Below are 15215 nucleotides of genomic sequence, written 5' to 3'. Positions count from 1 at the left end.
AAAAACGCCACTATTTAAAACGGTGCAGCACAATATCTATTCAATGCTGAATTGTGGTTCAGTAGAGTACTTTATATTTTCTTTTGTTAGCAAAAATCTAAATCTACTCAATTCCAGTTCCAATGAAGCGGTAAAGATTTACAATAATATTTGTTTGTTTGTTAATGTTAACATGAATCATTTTAACAATAAGCTAACATTTAACTGTGAACTACAACTAACATGAACAATGATTAATGCATTGACAAATGAGACCTTACAGTAAAGTGCAATCTATTAATTTTCTACCTACAAAAATTATATGTATTTTCATCATTAATTGCATTCAAAGATTTTGCTAATGGTGATATTAAACTGTGCATTTATTAGTGTTTCCCAGCATGCACAGGGACATAAATCATTAAGGACACCATCATCTGTACCGTACCAATTTACTGTTTTATTTAGAAATAGAACTGACACAGATGTACGGCAGTGAAACAGGCAGGTCATCACAGAATAAGATGGCTGTCTATAGACTGTCTATGTATGGGATGTATACATCTATTACTGGAGAAAGTCACACTCACACAGATGATTCACACGATCACAATATTATTTTTAAGAAATGTGGTTTTCGACAAGCACAGAACTTTCTGATAGAAAAGACTCTTATCAAAGAAACAAAAAAATACACAAACAACATTCATATTTGTACATAATTTGCCATAAAACACAAAGCAATCCTTCAAACTCAGTGTCGATTTTTTTTCAATCAGATGAAGTCGTAAAAATTACACCAGGTCCCGAACACAAAATGTCACTAGTAGCATTTCAATATCACCTTTCAGCTAAAAAACAAAACAAAACAAAAAACAGACTGAACTTATTCACATTTTCAAATGCAACAACCATATCAAACTGATGTACTGCATTTAGACACATGTAAAATGTGCTCAAGTGTATCTGTGGCTGAAATGTTTGCATGTTTACTTATATTGACCTTTTTTGACTATTTAAACTTTACAATTCATCTTTGACCTCATATACGTGTTCTTCTTGCACAAATGAAACTTTTTCCCACTCACTTATTTTAAGTTCTCAATGATTATCAAAAGACTGATGAATGCTTCAATATAAATAAATATCAGTACTACAATGTCTGTACAATATCATTACATTTAAAAGTCAGTGTTTTCCTTTATTTGTTAAAAAAAAACCTTCACTAGCACCCTTTTTGCTTTAATGCTTTTGTGGATTGACGCTCAGCAAAACCCAGCAGACGCCGAATTGCTCGAAATCTAAAGATATTTTCGATCAATACAAAGCCTTTGACCTTGTGGAAATGTGTTTAAAAGGCTGAGGATGTTACAAACAGGGAGCGATTGGAGGAAAGGGGGAAATAACTTTATATCTTTGTATTTTGGAAGACAGATCACATTACAATCATAACGACAGGTTAAATTTTCCAAATTATATGCATTATTTTAAACTCGTCTTATTGGCTGGTTCAAAGCCGTGTCCTGTTTTGCAATGGCTTTTCCTTTCTTTCTCGTTCCCGTTTGACTCATTCTACAAGGGCTTGTCGGTCCTGTGTGCCGTGATGAAGGCCATGCCATGCGTGCGGAAGTGTGTGTTAAGGTCCGAGGTTTTGTCGAAGCGCCGGCCGCACACCCTGCAGCTCACCCCTCCCTCCCCCTCCTCCCCCGCTTTAGGCGAGGACGGCGATCCGTCCTGCGGAGACGCGCCAGGCGATGTGTTTCCGCCGCGACTGTCCTGCTGACCTTGGCGCAAGCGGTGCGTGATGAATTTGTGTCGGCTGAGGGAGCCGGCCGAGGCGAAACAGGCTCCGCATTGCAGGCACTGCTGAGACGCGTTCTCCGCATCACAGTGGACGGGAATGTGGCGCTGGAACTCTTCCCAATCCTGGGTGGTGAAGCCGCAGGGCGTGCAACGGAACGTGCCGTCGTCTTCCTCCTGCTCGACCGGTCGGTTTTCAGACGCTCGAGTTCTCTTCGCTGGACCCGAAGCGTCCTCTCCCGTGACGTCATCCGTATCGGCGCCGCCCCCTCCAGCTGGAGCTCCGCCCTCATTGTCAAGCTCAGACGAACTGCCCGCCCCGTCAACTGGAAGTGAACGCTTTCTGGTGTTTGGAGCGCTCTGAGAGAAGAAATTAAAATGAATGCGTGGATAATTCATTATAATAAACTATAAAGAGTGTCTAAACTGACCTGTCTGTCTGTTGTCTGTCGCGCTCTAATGCCATGTCTGACTCGAATGTGCTTCTCCAAAATCAGACGACTACTGAATGTACGCTTGCCCTCTGAGCAGTGCCTGAAGAAGAGAACAACATAATCAAAAAAGAATCAAATAAAGAATCGTTTTAGGAAGGGAAAAAAAGATTCAAATCAATTGGTGGTTGATGAATATTTGACTCACGGGCAATGGAAGACTCTCTTGACGCCCTCATGTATTATTCTGACATGACGACGAAGGCTGTTGGCTGAACTGAACGAACGCTCACACAATCGGCAGGGGAACTTCTTCATTAACTAGAGGAACAAATTAAAACATAAGGCAGACATAAAACAAATTGCCTTTTTATTTAAAGTAAACACATTGTATATATACAGTATATGAACTTCAAATAAATGCTGTTTTAAATGCCTTCAAATAAATGCTTATGAACTTTCTATTCACAAAGAATCCTCTGCAGAAATATTAAGCAGCGCAACTGTTTTTAACATCGTTAGCATATTAGAATGATTTCTGTAGGATCATGTGACACTGAAGACTGGAGTAATGATGCTGAAAATGCAGCTGTGCATCACAGGAAAAAATTACAATAAAAAAAAAATTATGAAATAGAAAACAGTTACTTTTAATTGTAAAAATATGTCATGATATTGATGTTTTTACTATATTTGCAGCCTTGGTGAGCACGAGAGACTTCAAAAACATAAAAAAACTTTTGCGCGCACATTTTTGTAGAAAAGTAAATTAAAAACTACTGGTGAAAATAATGACATTTAGAATTTTCTTTGTAAATTGAAATTAAATTGATCAAAATAAATAAACTATTTTAAATGCTATCAAATATATTTTTGCATCAATTACAAATGCACGCACAGAAATATATAATAGAATCACACATTCATTATAGAATATATCTCTTAGCTAAAATATATAATAACTCTGTGCTTGTGTTTTCTCGTGATTACTTCTTGCTGTGATTGTATGTTTTCAAGAGTACCAACCGTGTCGTGGTCGTTCTTCATGTGGTTGATGTAATCCTCTCTCTCAGGAAAGCGTTTCTTGCACTCCCTGCACCTCCACTCCATATTCCCGCTCTCTGGAGAACTCGGCTGATCTTCCTCCTCATTCTCCTCCTCTTCTTCCTCTTCTCTCTCCTCCCCTTCCTGCTCTCCCTCCTCTTCTTCCCCATCCTCTTCCTCCTCTCCCTCTCCCTGTCCCTGGCTCAGCTCATCTGAATTGTTTTCAGCTGGTTTGGGTTTAGTGGTGGAGTTGTTGGCAGGAGCAGAGACAGGAGATGAGGTGGTGGGCGGAGTCTCTGCTTTGACGGACAGGCCTCTATGAGCAGTCTAAGGGAAAATAATGAAAGGCAGCTCTGGTCAAAAGCATGAGTAAGACAGAAAAATAAGACAATTCACATTGGGGTGGCTTTTGTACTTGGTATGAGCTTTAGACAAGGTGATAGACAGAAATCACTCAGTAAAAGCCAAACCAAGAGTTTTACTGTATGCCTTTGCTGACACCACATACTTTAGGGGAAGTGAAAAGAATGGGTAACACAAAAGGCAAAATGACAATTCATTCATTTAAAACTAAATCAATGAATATACTTAAATGGCTTGTTTAATAATAAACTAAATCATAAGCTTATTATTAATATTTGAATTATTATTGTTAAGATAACTACCTTAATGTGTTCCATCATGGAGCCTTTCTGGGCATAAAGTTTAGTGCAGTCTGGGCATTTGAACACATGCACCTTCTGTTTGGCCAGATGAGTGTCAAAATGCATGTAGAGCAAAGGTTTCTGGGTGAACACAGTGTCACACATGACGCACTTGTAGATCATCCTGTAGAACAAGTATAAGAATATAATGAGGATCGGAGTTCATATCTTTAAGGAATTTATTTTTAATATCAAAATATTTCACATCCACGGCACTATACACCATGGAAAATCTGTGTGTGATGGTTCAACCTACTTGGCCTGTGCAGCTGTGAGGGCGGGATGCTGGGAAGTAATGTGCCCCTGGGCGCTCTGCGCAGATTTGAAGGCCATCGGGCAATTGGGGCACTTATGAAACACCTCACAGTGAGCTGTCTGAATGTGGGACTTGATAGAATTCAAACCTCCGAACACAACTTGACAACTGGAGCACCTGAAATAAAGGAAGTAGATTTGAGCACGTGGAAGTACAAGTCGGCAATTTCTTTTTATTTCTTTGCAGGAAATCTCACAAGGAAACTGCCTGCAATATTACAGAACACTGATAGGAAATTGAAAGGCAGGAACCTGTAGCCGATGCGCCTGGCAAAGTGCAGGCAGGACTCTTCCAGATGGGTCTGAAACGTGGCCTGGCGGGCAGTGCCACCACACTCTGGGCACACATGGGGTGCGCGGTGCTTATGGATCCGCTGATGGGCCGACACACTGCACCAGTTAGGCAGCATCATGGGGGGAGAGCAGAGCATACAAGTCTGAAATAAAAAAAAGAGACAACAGGAGAAAAATAAAGGAGTTAGTAAATAAAGTAATTGTATCTAGCATATACACAGATATTGGTCCCTATTTAAGAAACACAAGAAGAATAAATGTGTACATTGATTGTAAAAGCATTCTTATTCACATTTCATCAATAAACATTAAATGCATAGCGTTTCTTATGCAACAATTTACAGTCAGACTGAATGCAAAAATATGTTGCAATGATTCTTATTATATTATTCTAAATATTTTATTATTTTTTGGTCCTGGTCTTTTATTGAAAGCTATTTGTTTTCTGAAACAAAATGACACCTTGCACTTGAAGATAGCACACTGTTTCACAATTGTACAGTAAAAAAACCCACGAAATATGTGAAAACCACCTATTTTAGCTTCAGGTTCTAAAGGGTTAAACAAATATTTTTGTTTTTGACAACAATTTGTCTTGTTGTTTCTATATTATTTTGGAGATTCAATATTGAAAGTATTACAGCATAACATATATGTATAAAAAAAAACTAATGTTAGGTGCGTTTAATTACAAAATATATATAATATAACACTAATATATACCGGTATGCACACACAAAAATTTGTATCTGTCAGAAGTAAATGTTATAATATAAACTTTTTAAAAATGATATATACACAGACACATATTTTATATAATATATTATTTTAAATAACATATAATTATACATATATATTTTTAGAAAATCTATTTCTGACAGATACCAAAATATTTTGCACAATTAAAATATACTTTTGTGGTGAAGAAGAAATGGTGGTAGGGCATGTTAAAAAAACCCTGATTTTTTCATACCCATCAGAAAGAAAATCATTGTGTTTACAACATGTTTACAATACTTACCGAGTTAGGAGTAGCTCTGATTTGCTGGAAATGGGTCACTAATTCAGCCTTGCTTGAAAACTGGCCTTGGCATTCAGGACACTTGAAGTTGTGATATTGCAAGGCCTCGCCTTTCTTGCAGGGCAGCGGCATCAGGGCTTGGGGACTCTGGGGTCCGCGGCGGGCAGGGCTGGGCTGGGTTGAAGCCGTGCCTGGAGAGGGGGCATCCTTCAATGGACTGGAAGTGGACGGTACAGTTGTCGCCCCTGTTGGGGTGGCGGAGGATGACAGAGCTGGAGAGGACAGCGATGGAGAGAGCATACCTAAAGAAACAAAAACATTTATTGTTCAATATTAAGCTGAACAAGTCCTATTCAAATCTTCACAAAAATCACAGTATTTTTCAACTTACCAATGGGAGTAGTGTCTTGCTGGCCAATCATCTGCTCCACTGTTACTGGTCTCATAACCAAATGTGAGCACTGCATGACCAGGCCTCGTTCCTTGTGCTCCCGAGCATGTAGTAGCAGGCTGCACTTATTGAAGAAAGCCAGCCGCTTTGCGCAGTGATTACATGTCACTTCTATTCTCAAAGAGCGCCGGTCGTAGTGTCGTGCCAAGCTGCGCTCCAAAGCGAAAGAATCTCCGCACTCCAAGCATCGGTAGCCAGCAGCAGGCAAAGGAAGACCCCATTCAGGGGGTGGGGGGGTCGAGAGGTCCGGACGGTAGCTGGGCAGCAGGTTCTTGCTATTCAGGATCTTGTTGAAAGCCTCAACCAAGCTGGACTGGCTACGGGAAATAACAGCACCAGTGCTGTTGACGATAGATGCTGGTTTACATGGCACAGTACCTCCATTGGCGGTTTTAGCGACTGTAGGGCGCACGCTTATTCCACCAACAGCTGGAGCGACTGGCAAAGTCGTGGCTTTCGTGATGCTCACTGCTGTGGCAGAAACTTTCATTTTATCGGATTGCACTGTCATTTTGTTTTGGACCTTACTGGCAGCTGCTAACATGGCACTACTGGCTTCTAGAGTGGATACTGGTAGGGTTGAGGTTTTTACCACTTGACCAGCAGTGGCGTCATTTTTTCTGGTGCCTTTCGCAGTGCTCGTTCGATTTCCCGTTTGGGATTTACTTCCATCTTTGCCTGCATTGGCAGCACCTCCCTTACCGGCTACTCGGGTAACTGTGCGGGTGATGCCTCCTGTAGATGTCTTAATGGTCTTGATGCGTACTTTAAGTGGTCTGGAGGGAACATTGCTGCCAGCTACAGCTTTGCCACCAGTGCTTGGTGTTGAGCCAGTGTCTGCTGGGAGGGACTGCGCAGTATCTACCTCCAATTTCTCTCCATCCCTTTTCCCACCATCCTTACCATCCACATTAGCCACATCTTTTCCATTCTCTGTAGACCCTTTGTCTACTTCCATCTCCTCTTCTTCTTCCTTGGGTTCTCGAAGGGCAGCAGATGGTGATGAAGATGCCACCGCTGGGCTGCATGATCTTTTGGTAACTGCAGACGTTGGCATGGAGGACTTGGGCATCTCAGGCTCAGGGCTCTCCGGTGAGTCTCGTTCTTCAATCACATGCTCTGGGTTTCGCTCCTCTTGGGGTAAACTCTTTCCAGTTCCTGTTTGGACTGGTGTGGAAAGCCAGTTCTGTTGAGCTCGAGGTGAAGCAGGTGAAGCCAAGGGGATGTCACCTGGTTTGGGGTAAGCGCTAGGTGATATGGACGTCGAAGGAGGGAGAGAAGGAGACTGTGAATTTTCTGGAGGTGACCTCAGCCTGCGTGACAGTTTCGGAGGGGTGGGCGAGTCCGGACTCTCGTGGATGACTAGAGATCCTCCAGAATCAGGATCTGAGTCCTCTTCATCCGAATCTACGCGTCTGAATGCAGACGAACTAAGACGTGGTGTTCCGTTAAACGGCTCTGTTAGAGATGTAGCAAGGGGAGACGATGCCACAGCCCCAGAAACTCTGGAACCAACTGAGGGAGAGGATGATGATGGTGAGGATGATGAAGCTGTGGAGGGAGTGGAAAGAAGTGGTTTAGGTGGGGGAAAGAAAGGAGATGCTGCTACACTTGCCCCACTAGGAATTGCAGGGGCTTTTGCCTTGTCTGCACCTTCTATGTTCATCTCCTGCTGCATATGCTGCTGTTGCAGAAGCTGCATTTTCCGGGCCCTTCCAACAGAGTCTCCAGCACCTTGTGCCATTAAGGGCTTCAACTTATTGAAGATGTTGCTGCCCTGTTTGGAACTGCCAGAAGATCCAAGGACAGCTCCTGTGGTCTCTGGTATCGTCTTTGAGCTGCATATGGGCCACTGCTCCCCATTCGGCTGGCTACGGGTCTGTGACATATGTACTGACCCACCGGATGACACAAATCCATTATGGTTGAGTGGGTCTGGTACAGAGTTGTCACCACCATCAAAGGGCTCAGGGCGAACACGGTTCTTCACAATCACGCTAACAATAGAAGGGTCACTCTGAGAATCAGAGGATGGGCTGGGTGATCTTATGGCTGAACTTCCACCTACTGAAGCATCCCCAGACTTTATGAGTGATCCTCCGCCTGCTCCTTGATGCCCCTCCACCTCATCCGGTGCTGACTGGATAGCCTCTTTGGCATCAATGTCAGGAATGTCAAATGCTGCCAATAGGTCATCGAAATCGGGGGTTTTCATGTCCCCCATGCCGGGTCAGTGGACTCAATCCTAGAACACAAATAAAACGTCTGAAAAAAGTGTGTGATAAGAATTGCAATAAAGAGATAGTTAATCAAAAATTACAATTCTGTCATCATTTACTCACCCTCATGTTGTCCCAAACCTGTATGACTTTCTGTCTTCTGTGGAACATATAAACAATGGTCACCAAAACAGTTTGGTTGCCAACATTCTGCAAAATATAATTTTTTGTGCTTCACAGAAGGTCATACATGTTTGGAACGCCATGAGGGTAAATTATGACATAATATTCATTTTCAGGTGAACTATCCCATTAAGTCTGTGTTGACATTATTTTCTATTTAAAAAGGAAATTAAGACCCAGTATTATTTCATATTGTTCATACAAATCAGTGTGATTTAATGGGGTCTTTCGTGCAGGCAAAGTGTAATATGTTATATTTTAAACAATATCTCATTGCAAGTCATCTGTTTTCATAAGGTGATTTTCGTATATAAAAAGGCTGTTGTGCTCAAACATAGTTTATTAAAACATTTCAAGAATTCCAGCTATTTGTAGCCTATTCCTAATAGAAACGGCTTCGTGTTGACACACCACTAAGGTAAATTTGATGATAATTTTAGCCACATGCATTCTTCTGTTTTACTAATAGTCCAATCTTTACTTCGACAACAACAAAAATATATAGCTAAATACATCGCGCCACAGCAAAATGATATCGAACGGCTTTTGTTAGCTTTGGCTAACAGCCACGTATGGTTCTGTATATAGTAAGCATTGATGTCTGAACTGGAAGACATATTCACTTATGTAATATAAAAATTATTTTCTTTTTTAAATATCATAAATATATGATCCAACACTCATTTGTTCTTTACTTAACAATGGATCATTTTCAGGTAACAGAGCTGTTTAGCACGCTACAGCTGCTATGGTATCAACAAGAAGATAACCCAAACAAGCCATCTTATATTAAATAAAAACATTGCATAAATACATACTTGGCCAATAAAGAAAAACAATGATCCAGTAACCATAAGCACGTTACAGCGATCAATTTGGTATATACACGACAAACACAATTGCCTGAGAACGGCTAAACCCTGCATCTGACCTGGCTAACAACAAATGGGGACCGAAATTGAATCGCTAATGGTACGATTAAAGGGCTTTTGCCACATTTTGTCCCTTGATTGTGGTTTTGGTGTTGATATATTGATGAATAAAGAGCTCGTGGGATGATAAACAGATATACGAGATGTATTTTGGGGTTTGTTCTGTCATGACGGCGGGGTCCGTGCTGCCCCGTCGCGAGGGTCATTTAAGCGCAGGCCACTGCATGTGCACAGCAACATCTACCTGTTTATAAATAACCTCACATGGATGCCACATTATGTCTTTATGATCATGCATTTTTATGTACGTGTGTATTATTTTTGTATTGTGTATTTTCATGCACGGACAGTGATTTTGTTTACCTGTTTTTTTTAGATTCCCGACTATCCTCGCTCCAGATGAAGCGCCTTAACTTCCCGTCATCGATCGAGTACGGCCAGGTCTTGGCAGGTAACAGTGATAATAACGGACGGGAAAATTATTTTCAGTCTTCTTTGGTTATATTGTTATGTTTGCATGAACAGGTCTGGTGAGATTTAGCTTTTTATATTAAACTCAAGGAATAACACGAACATTATCATTGCATTTTATTGATGTATAGACGATGTGTATTTACATCCTTCCAGGATCTCATGTTTCACTGTCTTTGGGTTGATTTGGTTTAGGCCTTTATTAGAAGGATTGCGTTTTTTCATCCCCCAACGCGCAGAGGCTTCATGTTTATCATAGTATCGTATAGTGTAGTATTATAGCCCATAATTGAATAGAAAACAGCCAGTTTCTTTTCCTATATGCTTTAGAAATGTTGTTGCCATTTCATACATTATCCACAAAAATATTATTGCATTTACAGACATCTCAGACAATAATCAACTATTTAATCAATAGATTGGCAACCAATAAGACATCACAGTCAAACTTTTATTGTAATCGTTATTGTGAATGTTAAATATGACTCCTGCGTAGATAGACAAATACAAATGCATGTACATTATACCATAAATCTTTAATTTGTAAATCGGCAGCTCCTTCTTATTTGTTGAAAACACTCGTATTATTCCCAATCTTGGGAACAAGTGCATTGAAATGCATAAATATACACAGCAAAAGCAATTACTCGAAAAGCAGCAATAAACAACAGAGCTTATTTATCTCGTCTGATGTTTTCATAGACTAGGTTTTACTGCCATCTAGAGATCATTGACGGCATGCACAATCACTGGCACATTTACTCTTTACACATTTACCTCTTCCAGCATTCGGAATAATTGAATTTGTTGGTTTGTCGTAAATAGCAAATATGTACAATAAAAAGGGTATAAGGAATAAATAAATAAATAAATGAAAGAATCAGGTTAGAACCACATGCGACGAGCAGCGCAGAAAACTGAAAGTTTTTAGGGTTTTTATTATTATTATATATTTGTATTATTATTGAGGAATTATCAAAACAAACAATACAATTACAATACATTTAAAATGCTTTGGGAGGTATAAACCGTATAATAGAATACTTTAAAGAGTGTGCATGCTTGTAAAATTCTAGCTTTTTGTTTCTTCGAGGGCAATATTTGCCTCAATTAATGCTTCACTTCATTATTAATTGCAATAAAACATATTTCCCACTGAAAATGTACATTTATAAATGTGAAATTTATCCATAAAAAAATTTAAGAAAAAAAAATAAGTGTGGGGTTTGTTTATCTTTGGAGTTTACAATAATACCTAGTTGAACATATTTCCACAGTAATGTAAAAAATTTCAGGAACATTTCCAACAATGAAATCAAGCACGTTTTGCCAGAAAACTGAAAGTGACTGAGACTTTTATTTGTGAAACGTAATCACTGACATGGGCCGACGTCTTAGTGACGTCCTCACATCTTGACCAATAAGAAATGACTTGTAAAACATTCGAACGCTTATGGGCGGGATTAGAATTCTCTGAGAGGGAAGTTCAAGCGCCAGTGAGTGGTGGTTGTTTTAGCAAATTGCGTTAGGAAAAAATAGCTTTCACACTCAAACGAAAGTACCATTTGATGAAGTAAACGCCAAAATTATTACATTTTCAAGAAAGAAGAAACAGTAAGTGTTATAAATATAATAGTCCATGATAAATGTTGCATTTGCTGGTGCGTTCATTAGCTAGAGTGGTATGAGCAGCTAGCAGCACTGTAGGAAAAATCTGATTCCTGTATAAATAAAATCTCTTAATTTATATAGAAATAAAACTGGTATCTATTATTGTCATTTAAATTGAAAAAGTATTAGTTGACTGCACATAAACGATGTAAAGTTTATGACATGCAAGTTATTCCATCTGTTTATTATCCAGAAACAACATCACGCCATGTCCCACAAGCAGATTTATTACTCTGACAAATATGACGACGAGAAATTCGAGTACAGGTAGGCAAATATTCAGTCCATCTGTAACGTCTACAATTATTGTTTTTCGCTGTTATGTTTAGGAGTTCCAGAGACCACAGTGCTGTAACGTTACATATAAACATAATAATAACAAGTGTTCAGTGCTTAGCCCAACATTTTACGAAATTAAACGTTAGACAATAAAAGTTGAAAATTAGTTTTCATAAGTTTACTAAAAGTATAAACATGATATTTAAGTACTACTTTTCTGAGCTATTAAAATTACATCTACAGACATAAAGAGGGTACAGTCTAATATGGTGTTTTCCATTCATTTTTAGGCATGTCATGCTTCCTAAAGATATTGCTAAAAGAGTTCCCAAGACCCATCTCATGTCAGAGACAGAATGGAGGAACCTGGGTGTTCAGCAGAGTCAAGGATGGGTGCATTACATGATACATCAGCCTGGTATGTGTGTGTGTGTGTGTGTGGTAGTAGGTGTCAAGAACATGCTTAGATATTACTGATTCACTGAGTGCTCATGTTTTTGACTTCTTTTCTTTATAGAACCACATATCTTACTCTTCAGACGCCCCTTACCCACTGTCCAATCCCATTGACCCCCAAAACACTGGGATTCTGTAGTATGGACACAGTCTGAAGATGTCTGCGAGATGCTGGGTGCATCCCAGATCAGATGGTGTCGATATCATTTGTGCTGCTTTTGACTTCTGCATTGATTGTGGACTATTCTGTGGGTCAGATTATTCAATTGCTTAATCTCTGCCTTAAAAGGTTAGTTCATCAAAAAATGAAAATTCTGTCATCATTTACTCACCCTTGTGTCGTTCCAAACCCGGAAGACTGTTGTTCATCTTCGGATCACAAATGAAGATCTTTTTGATGAAATTGAGAGATTATGTTCCTCTATTGACAGCTACGCAACTGCCACTTTGACACTTCGTAAAACTAATCCATATTAATTGAGCGATTTAGTCCACATTTTCTGAAGAGACACAATCACTTTATATGATGAACAGATTGAATTTAGGCTTTTACTCGCATATAAACATTCATCAACGCATGCTTGCTTGACGTGCGAGATTCAATGAGACATGTTTGAGCTTCCACAAGAACCAATGAGGTTTGTTCTTGCGCGTCAAGCAAGGACGGTTGAGCTTCTGTTTATGTTCGCTGATCAATGTTTATATGTGAATAAAAGCCGTAATTGAATCTATTATTTATATAAAGTGATTGTCTCTTCAGAAAAATTGGATTAAATGCATATGTTTTCATATTAGTTTTACGATCTCTTTATGAACGTTTTGAAGCGTCAAAGTGGTAGTTGCGTAGATGGTAAATGGAGAAACAGAAATCTCAGATTTAATTTTAAAATATCTTCATTTGTGTTCCGAAGATGAGCGAAAGACTTACAATTTCGACATGAGGGTGAGAAAATGAAATTATTTTAATTTTTGGTTGAACTATCCCTTTAATTGAGAGATGTGCACAATTTCCTACTGCACATATATTTATTATTACTACTTAACAAGCCTATTTTTCCATGAATTCTGCTTTACTTTATGCATTTATTGGTGGCCCTGAAAGGTCAATCAATAGTGGAAAGGTTACTAAAATAAATGTCTTCCCTTTAAAATAACTACTGTTTGTACAAATATCTGTTTCAACATTCATAGGAAGCAGCTGAACTGATTTTTGATTTATTCAAAATTGTTTAAAAAAATCCCACAATATGTATAACATTTGACTGATAATATATTCAAAATAGAAATGTTTGCAATTCTCTTTAAAGGGTTAGTTCACCCAAAAATGAAATTCTGTCAGTAATTTCTCACCCTCATGTTGTTCCAACCCCGTAAGACTTTCGTTCATATTCGGAACACAAATTATGATATTTTTGATGAAATCTGAGAGCTGGATCACTCCTCCATAGGCTTCTATTGTCTATTTAATTTTGGGGTGAACTAACCCTTTAATGGTGTACAAATCACATGACTCACCTTTACGATTGTTTCTGTTATGACAAGCATTACATGCAGCTGTACTTTGCATGGCTGTGTGTGTGACCACAATGGCCACAAAAAGCAAACTACTTTTCCATTATGCTTGGATATTATACATTGAGCTGCATAATCCCATTGTATTGTTGGATCCAGACTACTTTTTATTATAACTACAGTTTTTAAGTGGTTTAGGCTGTTTGTCATAATTTGTTTTTAGAAACCAATATTATATTGATCAAACAATGGAATAAGGATCCAGGTTTTACCTGTGTTTTTGCTAAAAATACCAGAGCTATGGTAAAATTTACAAGAGTTTAACAGTTACATTCTCCTGTTTTATTGGCAAAGATTTAGACAAGGACGGTAGGGACATCCTACTATTATGTCTGGAGACCCCTGAATACCACCAATATTTATTGCGATTACAAACTACTGTCATTTTATGCATATTTTGCATTTACTGCTTACAATTGTCAGGGCTAGCAAACAACATCCTTTAAAGGTGCTATGTGGAGTTTTTCTACTAAAATGAATCCATTTTTTATTGACTGTGTGTGAAGGGGTTGTAATCTCACAATAAAATGATCCACTTGGTGGGTTTTGCTATTACCTCTGAAAGCAAGTATTCCTATTTCTAAGTGAAGTCTCCGGGTTGGATTTGCTGTGAAATCCAGTGATGTGACTGAGACCTGCATGAGCGCTCCCAAGCCTCTCGCCTCGTCTACTGACTGCACTCAACAGCGAGCGACGACACAGCAACTTTATGACATGGAGTCTGCTAATACTAAGAAACGACCAGCACAACTACAAACTCCACATAATAAAAAACAAACAAAAAAAACACTTGCTTGTAAACGTATTGGTTGCAATCTGAAACATCACCGCTAGATGCCGCTGAAAACTCCACATAGCCCCTTTAAGAGAGTCTGTAGCTATAAAGATGGATACTGCATCATTCGACTTGACTATGTTAAAGTTTTTTTTGTGCTACAGTAGTTTAGCATACAAGTAATGCTTAGGCCTTCAATATAAGTTTATGTGCTTTGTTTGCTTCAGCCTATAAGGGCAAACACAGCTTTAAAAGGGAACACAAGCAATATGCAAACACTTGTGTTTATTGATTAACACACATGCATGTATGCCTCCAACAAGAGAAACTAAGTGTTCTCTGAACAACTAAATAAAGGTTTAAATCTTTAAAAAAAATCAGAAAGAAAAGAATTGTCAGGAAACAATTAGGTCAGATGCACACTTACATCCTGTGTGAAAATATAACTTCAGGTTTAGGGTGAAAAAGACATTATTGTGTGTATGTGTGTGAACTGCCAAATGAAATTATGTATAGAGTTAGTAATGAGATGCATAGAAAGGTAGTCAGAAATCTGATCAAATGTACAATAAAATTTGCGTAAGATTAAGGCGAGTGCATGTTGGCACCTCACTTACA

General features: G+C 39.0%; 2 protein-coding genes across 6 annotated transcripts; one reads left to right on the top strand and one right to left on the bottom strand.

Moving 5' to 3' along the window:
* Nucleotides 1-419: 419 nt before the first annotated feature.
* Nucleotides 420-9848, bottom strand: znf687b (zinc finger protein 687b). Of its 3 annotated transcripts, none has more exons than XM_079590659.1 (11): nt 9737-9841; nt 8382-8418; nt 5980-8284; nt 5589-5890; nt 4526-4710; nt 4215-4391; nt 3920-4082; nt 3237-3581; nt 2419-2531; nt 2211-2313; nt 420-2139 (listed from the first exon to the last, which is right to left on the bottom strand). In XM_079590659.1, exons 3-11 carry the CDS (start codon nt 8261-8263, stop codon nt 1552-1554), a joined length of 4260 nt encoding a protein of 1419 aa, XP_079446785.1. In that variant the 5' UTR covers nt 8264-8284; nt 8382-8418; nt 9737-9841; the 3' UTR covers nt 420-1551. The 3 variants fall into 3 exon arrangements, with proteins under 3 accessions (XP_079446785.1, XP_079446787.1, XP_079446786.1); XM_079590661.1 differs by having other exon boundaries at nt 8382-8415; nt 9737-9812; XM_079590660.1 differs by lacking the exon at nt 8382-8418 and having other exon boundaries at nt 9737-9848.
* cks1b (CDC28 protein kinase regulatory subunit 1B) lies at nt 8662-13404 on the top strand. 3 transcript variants are annotated; one of them, XM_079590664.1, is made up of 5 exons: nt 8662-8859; nt 9750-9824; nt 11709-11782; nt 12085-12212; nt 12312-13404. In XM_079590664.1, exons 3-5 carry the CDS (start codon nt 11724-11726, stop codon nt 12362-12364), a joined length of 240 nt encoding a protein of 79 aa, XP_079446790.1. In that variant the 5' UTR covers nt 8662-8859; nt 9750-9824; nt 11709-11723; the 3' UTR covers nt 12365-13404. The 3 variants fall into 3 exon arrangements, with proteins under 3 accessions (XP_079446790.1, XP_079446789.1, XP_079446788.1); XM_079590663.1 differs by lacking the exon at nt 8662-8859 and adding an exon at nt 9352-9413; XM_079590662.1 differs by lacking the exons at nt 8662-8859; nt 9750-9824 and adding an exon at nt 11088-11458.
* The last annotated feature ends 1811 nt before the right edge of the window (nt 13405-15215 follow it).

Source organism: Phoxinus phoxinus, assembly GCF_949152265.1.
Source record: "Phoxinus phoxinus genome assembly, chromosome: 19".
Lineage (NCBI taxonomy): Eukaryota > Metazoa > Chordata > Actinopteri > Cypriniformes > Leuciscidae > Phoxinus > Phoxinus phoxinus.
The sequence above is the reverse complement of the archived record's forward strand: the minus strand, read 5'-3'. Positions and strand labels throughout refer to the sequence as shown.